This window comes from Chiloscyllium plagiosum, chromosome 19 (assembly GCF_004010195.1).
Source record: "Chiloscyllium plagiosum isolate BGI_BamShark_2017 chromosome 19, ASM401019v2, whole genome shotgun sequence".
In the NCBI taxonomy this organism is placed as follows: Eukaryota; Metazoa; Chordata; class Chondrichthyes; order Orectolobiformes; family Hemiscylliidae; genus Chiloscyllium; species Chiloscyllium plagiosum.
The window spans coordinates 52,774,858-52,783,821 of NC_057728.1; the positions used below are offsets into that span (position 1 = coordinate 52,774,858).

General features: G+C 43.2%; 1 protein-coding gene across 1 annotated transcript in view; it reads right to left on the minus strand.

The window, feature by feature from the left end:
* kitlga (kit ligand a) overlaps positions 1–8,271 on the minus strand; it is a 170,358-nt gene extending 162,087 nt beyond the window's left edge. Inside the window, exon 1 of the mRNA XM_043709896.1 lies at positions 7,692–8,271. Within this exon, the coding sequence (XP_043565831.1) occupies positions 7,692–7,706 (15 nt within the window). The 5' untranslated portion in view covers positions 7,707–8,271. The remainder of the gene's footprint in view (positions 1–7,691) is intronic.
* Between the last annotated feature and the right edge of the window lie 693 nt (positions 8,272–8,964).

Genomic DNA, 8,964 nt, shown 5'->3' on the forward strand with positions numbered 1-8,964 from the left:
CCAACACATCTTCCTTCCTAACAAGTATCTCCTCTAGCTTACCAGTCCACTTCATACTCTCCTCTTCAACAATACGGTCCCTCTCATTTGTAAATTCTGAAGAAAAGTACTCATTCAAGACCTCTCCTATCTCTTCCGACTCAATACACAGTCTCCACTACTGTCCTTGATCGGACCTACCCTCGTTCTTGCCATTCTCGTGTTTCTCACATACGTATAAAAGGCCTTGGGGTATCCTTGATCCTACCCGCCAAAGATTTTTCATGCCCTCTCTTAGCTCTCCTAATCCGTTTCTTCAGCTCCCTCCTGGCTATCCTGTATCCCTCCAACGCTCTGTCTGAACCTTGTTTCCTCAACCTTATGTAAGCCTCCTTCTTCCTCTTTACAAGACATTCAACCTCCCTCATCAACCAAGGTTCCCTCACACGACCATCTCTTTCTCATTCCTGCCCGACAGTCACACGGCCATCTCTTTCCTGTTTTTCCCAAGGTCCTATCGCTCATCATTTATTCCTTTCACTCCTCTTATTTGTCCTGCCAAATGCATCACCTCACATTTATCTGGATTGAATTCCATTTGCTGACTGTTCCTGATTAATCCCTGCCTCTCCATATGCAGATTAATTCTGTCGCTCAAAATTGCTTCCAATAGTTTCCCTACCATTGGGACGAGACTGACTGGTCTGTACTTTCCTGGTTTATCCCTTACTCCCCTCTTGAATAATGGTACTGCATTAGCTGACTTCCACTCCTCTGGCACCTCTCTGGTGGCCAGAGAGGTATTGAAAGTTTTTGCTACACATCTACTATTTCCTCCCTTGCCTCACTCAACTATCCAGAAGGTACTTCTGCTGTGATGTCTTGGGAGCTGAGATGATTGGCCTCCAATAACCAGAACCATCTTTCTTTGTGCCAGGTATGGTGCCAACTAGCAGAGAGCTTTCTCCCTCTTTTCATCTGCTTTGGTTTTGCACGGGCCTCTTTCTGCAACGCTTGGTTAAATGTTGCCTTAATGTCAAGGGCAGTCTCACTTCGCCCCTAGGATTCAGCTCTTTTATCCAAGCTTGAATCAAAGCTGTAAAGAGTTTGGGAGCTAAGTGGCCTGGCAGAACCCAAACTGAGTGTCAGTGACCTGGCTATTGCTACTTGATATCACTGTTGACAGACTTCAATCGCTTTGCAGATTATTGAATCTGATTTCTTGGTAATTGGTCTGGTTGAATTTATCCTGAGCCTTTTGTAAATATTACATACCTGGGCAATTTTCCAAACTGTTGGGCTATTGCCAGTGTTGTAGCGATACTGATAACAGCTTGGCTAAGGGTGTGACACAGTCTAAAGCAAAATTGCTACAAGAATACTGTCAGAGCCCATCACCTTTGCAGCATCCTGAAACTGTATCTGTTTCTTGATAATATGTTCAGTAAATCAAATTGCCTGAAGGCTGACTGTTGTGATGCGTGGGACCTCAGAAGAGACCAAGATTGATTTTCCTCTCTGGCTAAAAGATATTTCTCTTGTCCTTTGTATTGATGCAATGTGACCCCCCTTCATTGAGGGTGGGGATACTGGTGGAGAAAATTTGAGAGTTGTTTAGTTGGACAGCACCACTGAAAACTGGATCTGCAATCACTACAGAGCTTAAAACAATTCTTTTAGTTCTAGGATGACTTAATCCTGTCCATCACTTACTGTTTATGCTATTTGGCATGCAAGTAGTCCCGTGTTGTTGGTTCACCTTATTTTTAGATATACTTGGTGCATCTCCTGAGAAGCCCCTCTGCATGGAACCAAGGTTGATATCCTAGTTCCTTGGTAATGACAGAGTGGAGGACATTTGATTTTATTCACTCATGGCCTGTGCCTAGCTGCTCTTGAGAAATTTGGTCTTGAGCTGCCTTCTTGAACTATTTCAGTCCACGTCCTGTAGCTTGACCCACATTGCTATTAGGGAGGGAATTCAGGATTTTTACCAAGCAAAGTGAAGGAATGATGACATATTTCCAAGTCAGAGCGTTGAGTGGTTTGGCGGGGAACTGGCTTGTATCTGCTATATGATATGCCATGAGATTACAGACTGTACTTAAATATGGTTCAGCTGCTGCTGATGGCCCTTATGGATGTCCATCCTTGAGTTGCTGGATCTGTTGTAAGTCTATCCCATTTGACACAGGGATAGTGCCACACAACAGTGGGCATCCTCAATGTAAAAACAGGACAGTGGTGGTCACTCTTACTGATACAGTCATGGGCAGGTGCATTGCACCAGGTGGATTGGTGACGACAAGAAGCACATGTTACCCTCTCCTTCTGTAGGTCCAGTCTAACAGCTACATCCTTCAGGACTTGGCCAGCTCAGCCAGAGAGAGTGATGCTGAGTCATTCTTGTGGATGGACATTGAAATCCCCCGGCCACACTACACCCTTGCCACTCTCAGTTGTTTAACTGTCCACTGCCATTGACAACTGGATGTGCCACAATTAAGAAAACTTGGGGCTTTGTTCCATAGTGTTTTGAAGAATGAAGGATGATCTCATTGAAACTTTCGAAATATTTAAAGGGATTGACAGAATGGCAGATGCAGAAAGGATCTTTCCCCTGAATGGGTGGATCACATCTAGTACCAAGGAATGCAGTCTTAGAATAAGGGGCAAGCCATTTAGACTGAGATGGGGAGTTTTTTTTCATTCAGAAGACAGTGAATTTTTGTATTTCCTTATCCAGAGAGCTGTTAATGCTTAGTCATTATGCATCTTCAAGACAGAGATTGATACATTTCTACATTCCAATGACATTAAGGGCAAATGGGGATAGCATGGAAACATGGCACTGACAGAGATGATGAGCCATGGTCTAGAATGGAGGGGCAGGCTTGAGGGGCTGAAAGGCCTACTCCTTCTCCTATGTTTCGTGATTCCATTAACATTTTACACAGTTCCATCTCTTTTAAATCATGTTCCACTTCAAGTGCAATAAACAATAGGGGAACAGGTCAGCCTGAACTGCACTACCAGGAACACTGTTGGTCTCCTGCCATTTCTGCAACCTTTTGCACTCCAGTTCATCATTGTAGGGCCACTAGGGAGTAACCTCACAAGAAAGGAATTTCCTCCGCAAATGCTAACAATATCATTGAGCACCTGACCATCACGGAACATGCTCACTTGCTGAATCACACCTTTTGGAAGCTAACATAAATATTTTATGCTTATTTTGTTTAGATTAAAAGTTTTAAAATATATGTTGTATGAAATCAGCGAATCTTACAATACAGTGAGATCAATTGGCCCATCATTATACCTCATTTACAGCCTTGATCCAAACATGGACAGAAGGAATGAACTTCAGGAGGTGAGATGAAAGTGAGATGCTCTTGTCATGGAGGGAGCATTTAATGTCCCAGATTAAATTCTCAGGGGCTGGGAATGCTACAGCGAATAACTTAGCTTCTGTATCCCCAAAGCCTGCCCGCCATCTACAAAGCACAAGTCAGGACTGTGATGGAATATTTCTCACTTGCCTGAATGGGTGCAGCTCCAACTACACTCAAGATGCTAGACACCATCCAGGGCAAAGCTGACCCCACTTCACTGGCACCACCTCCACCACTGATGCTCAGCAGCAGTGTGTACCATCCACAAAATGCACTGCTGCAACCCGCCAAGATTCCTCCAACATCACCTTCCAAACCCTCAACTTAGAGTTACAGAAGCAAAGTAGATATTTGGAGACACCACCAACTACAAGTCTCCTCTTGATCACACACCACCCTAACTTGGAGCTGGCTTTGCTGGAAAAGGATAAGCAATTTAATTTGAAGGTGTGTTCAAGAATTTAAGATACAGCAGCAGGGGTAGGTCATATGGTGTTAAAGGTAAAGATGGATCCTGATTTCTGTCTCAGATTAGTAAATCTTGGGTACAGTCTCAATTAGCTCCCAGCATTAACCCTTCCTGTGCCATTCAATTGTGTCGTTCTTCAAAAGGGTCACTTTCACTCTTTTTTTTAAGACAAGGAGTTTTTTTTTAAAATTCTCTTGTGTGATGTGGGTGTCACTGGCTGGCCAGCATTCATTGCCCGTCCCTAGGTGCCCTTGAGGAGGTGGTGGTGAGCTGCCTTCCTGAAACGCCATAGTCCAAATTTTTTTGTTGTATTCTTGGGAAGTGTGCCAGCAATGTTGGCATTTCTTACTCATTTGTAATTTCTCTGAAAGTGGAGATGGGCAGTCAGAACTTTCAGAGCCATGGTAAGAACGAACAAGGGCACTCAATGATAGCTTAGACCCGAGCCAGTAAGCATGTTGGGTTTCTTGTCCACAAATGCCTGAGTGAAACAATTGGTTTTCTGAGTGATTGATGCTAACTTTATATGTCATTTATAAAAATGGCAGTCATATGAGCTGAATTACTAAGTAGGTCAATGACAAAGAAAACTTCTTGCAGCTTGGTCCACTGATGACAATAATTTTTTTTGGACCAGCTTCCAGATTTTATACTTGATATGCATCTCGCTTTACATTCATCGCATGCCCTGTGGTGGATCTAGTATATCACCTTTATCTTTCCCCATCATTCACGCTGGACTGCTCTATTCACTGATAAAACATTCTCAGGAAGTGAAGGCAATAAATTCCTTTGAACTGGTAAATCTGAACAATATGGCATTCAGTATCGATGAGAAACATTTTTAAAATGTTAGTGAATTATATTGTGTGTTTACATTGTAATAAATTCCCGCTGCACTTTAAAGGAGGCTCCTTAAACAAATTTTGGCCCAGGTGAACAACACTTAGTCAAAGAGATAGGTTTTAATAAGCATATTATAGGAGGCAAGAGATAGGCAAATGCTGGCCCAGCCTGTGACACCCACATCCTAATGTATGATTAAAGAATGGGACTTGAGGCTTTAACCTTCTGTCTGAGATACTGAACCATAATCTATGAAGTTGCAGACAACACAAAAGTGCATTTATAAAGGATGGGAGGCTAGGCTAGTGGAGATAACTCATCTCATCCTTTTCGAAGGAGCTTTACTCCACCTGCATGTCCTGAATTGCAATGTCTAAGAGACAAGCAACTCCAGAAGTCTGTTCCCCAAATTGCAAGGCAACTGACTCTGCTTCGCAAATTGAGACATAGATTCTTTTGGTGCAGAGGCAGTGTCCCTTCCTCTGGGTCAGTGAGCCTGCTTTGCAGTCCCAGCTATCCCTGAGGTATGTCAATGACACACCCAAAAAGAAAACTGCTTTTTGGCAAATTAAATCATAACAACAAGGAGCAGTTCCCTCTCCTGATTATTTTAATCCCCCTGCTTGTTGTATGGTGGACAACTCTACAAATGGTCCCTTATCAGTCAGAACAGTCCTGCTACCCCAGGTTAAACAATGTAGAAAGAGCTTGATCTTTATCTCATAATAAAGCAATGCTTTGAGTCAAATCACTTGACTGCTCTACCAGGCCAGAAATGTTTAAAGGCATTTTCCATTTGAACTATGACTTATAAAACCTACTGTGCAGAGTAAGGAATGGTGCAAGAGCAATTGAGTTACAGATCCCTGCTTCAGCCATTGCTAATAGTGATCAGAATGTGTGATTATGTCCAACTTGTATCTGCCAAGCTTTGGACTACAGTATTTCTTTGGTAAAACACCATTTAATATAAATGTTGTAAAGTAAGAATTATCAATGGTCATTTATCTCAGCATAGAGGATAGATTCCACTTTTATCATGATTTTTGCAATAACTGGGCAGTTTAAACTGCATTACAACCAGTGCAGTATTTTTGAAGTACAGTTATAATGCAAGAACTACACAGAGGCTAATTTGCACTCAGCATGGTCCTACAAACAGCACCGTGATAGCGACCAAATAAACTGGTCACTAAGGAGAATTCCCCAGCTCTGTTCTAAACATAGAGCCAAGGGGTCTTTTAAAATCCACCAGAGAAAGCAGTTGACTTTCTCATCCAAACAAACAAGGCCTTCAATAGTGCAGTACTCCCTCAGCACAGCACTGGAGTTTCAGCTTTGATATCTTTATGCTCAAGACCTGGGCTAGAACTTGATTCGAGAGGCTCCTAACTGAGCCGTAGCTGATGCATAAATTTATAAAGCAGCTGCAATGACTTCAATATCCTTAGTCAGAGGAGTTGCCTTAAAAGGGCAGGCCATCCATGGCCTCCCACTTCCTCCACTGCCACCAATGATACACAATGATAGATTACATCAGCTAGTTTATTGCAATAGCTGTATGGGAAACCAAGTTCATATGGCGCAGTGGCTAGCATTTCCACCTCTGAGCCAGAAACTCTGGGTCCAACTCCATGATTTGATGTCCAAGGGAAGTGTTTATATAATGCAGTCAAAACAGTTGTGAATGAATATGTAAATCATCCCAACACAGACTAAGGGTGGGAGAGAGTGCTCTTCAGCCACATCTTGGAAAAAGAATTGCAACCTTTACCATCACTACTCATAGCTTCAGGCTACAACTTGCAGGTAAAGCGCATGTCACAGCAACATGGATCTTCTGAGTTAATTGTGCCACACCTCCGTATGCTAACTCTCATCATGGCTTCTTGTCCACCAGCTCCTGGATGTGAATCTTGACTTTTTCAGATGCAAATCCCTTCCTGGCCTCAACCCCTCCCTTTCTCTATAACCTCCTCCAGCCCTGCGCTACTCTCTGAGATCTCAACTCTGTTCAGTTCTGGCTTCTGTGGGCACCCCCAGGATTTTCGTCACATCCCCCACTGAAGGCTGTGCCTTCAGCTACCCTGGGCACTAAACTCTGAATCTCTCCCCCTTTACTCTCTCTCTGTCATATCTCCCTCTCTCTCTTACACCTCCACCCACACTCACCTCCCCCCCACCATTCCTCCCTAACCTTTAAGATGTACCTGAAAATCTACTTTGATTAAGTGTTGTCTCCCTTTTCCTGATGCCTGTCTTTGGCTCCTTTACAATAATGCATCCTGTGAGAAACCTTGGGATGTTTCTCTTTGTTAAAGGGTACAACTTTTTTTTAAAATACATGCTATTCTTGGAATGTGGTTCATTTGACCAGTATTGCAAAATGGGACAGCCTTGAAGTCTACCACAGGTTATAATAAAATGGTTTTTAAAAATTCGTGAAAACTTCTGCACAGATCCCGAATTTGGTGGTATCACAGATTCACAGCCAAAACGTTCAGGATTAGATATTGCTTAGTTTCAGTTCCACAACTTTCCAAAAAACTTACTCTGCACCGATGTTTATTTTCTTTTGAATGAATCCAACCTCTGCATAAACGAGTTGCCCCTGAATTGAAAGTCTTAAAGAAATCATCAGTTCTGTTATGTTAACCCTAGGAGGTTAAAGCCACGTTATCGCCTGCTGAACGTGCCGAGGCAAACAACATCAAGTGCACGTTTAACTTTACTCAGAAATTGTAACTCTGTGTTTAACCAGTTTAGGAGATTTAGTGAGTATGAGAGACCTGTTCAGTGTGCATTAAAATCAGACTTTTAAATATAAAACATTTCTGCTCAGTCATAAACTCACCTGAACTTACAACACACGTGGAGATTGGTACCCAGCGCAACTCAGAAATCTCTCTCCCTCTGCCCCCATACTCCCAGGATACATATACCCTCATATCTCCAACTTGTAAACGAATCATTTCTCCAGCCCAGTACCTTAATTTACTCACATTTGCCTCCTTCATAAGGAATTTCGATGATTTCTCGCTCCTCCACAATTATATCCTGTTAATTTAAGTCCGACAGTGCCAGTTCATATTGTCCGGGGCACCCGTTCCTGCAAATTGCAAGATTCGAGCTTATTCTCTTTTTCTGTCTCTGTGTTTATCAAGAGAGAAATTCCACTCAGTTTCCTTTGCCAGAATGAGCAGACACGCCTGCTTAAAGTGAACTGGTAGCAAAGACAGACAGAGTACATACACGAGGATACTCAGGTTTAACAAAAAAAACTGGACTTTCAGGATTGAGAGATCAACGGAGAGATATCAGCTGCGCCGGAGATTTGTCTGTCTGACTGTTTACACAGTCTCATTCCAATCCCATACACACACACTCAGGCTCCTGATCTCTTCTCGGTAGCACGCAGTGTCCGAGGCAGTTTGTAACCTAATGATTTATTCCGGCCAGTTGGACTTTGAATCTGCCTCGGGGTTGGTTCCGCTATCACTCCTTAACGGAAGGCGACTGCATAATGAAACCACGTGCATTGACATAGCGCCTTCCACCACCTCCGGGCGTCCCAAAGAGCCTCACTATGAAATATCAGCATTTAAATGAAATATTAGCCACCCCTACTTTGCAATGCTATTAGGAAATGCAGCAGCACATTGGCACACAGCCAGCAAGATCCCACAAGGTAAATCGAACCAGAGCATTTTCTCCACTGTGATGTTGAACTAGGAACAAACACAGGCCAGGGCACTTCTCAGAAACATGATATGGGATATCTTACCCAGAGCAAAGAGGGCATGTGGAGTGTCAGCAATCACATAAGCCTCATTCAGTTCTGCCCACCATTACACAGACAATTCTTCAGTCAATTGATCCACTCCACATGATATCAAGATATGGTCGGATGGACTGGATAGTGAAAAGGCAATGGACTCTGACAACATTCCAGCAATTGTACAGAAGACTTAGAGTCATAGAGTCATAGAGATGTACAGCATGGAAACAGACCCTTTGGCCCAACCTGTCCATGCCGACCAGGTATCCCAACCCAATCTAGTCCCACCTGCCAGCACCTGGCCCATATCCCTCCAAACCCTTCCTATTCATATACCCATCCAAATGCCTCTTAAATGTTGCAATTGTACCAGCCTCCACCACTTCCTCTGGCAGCTCATTCCATACACGTACTACCCTCTGCGTAAAAGAGTTACCCCTTAGGTCTCTTTTATATCTTTCCCCTCTCACCCAAAACCTATGCCCTCTAGTTCTGGA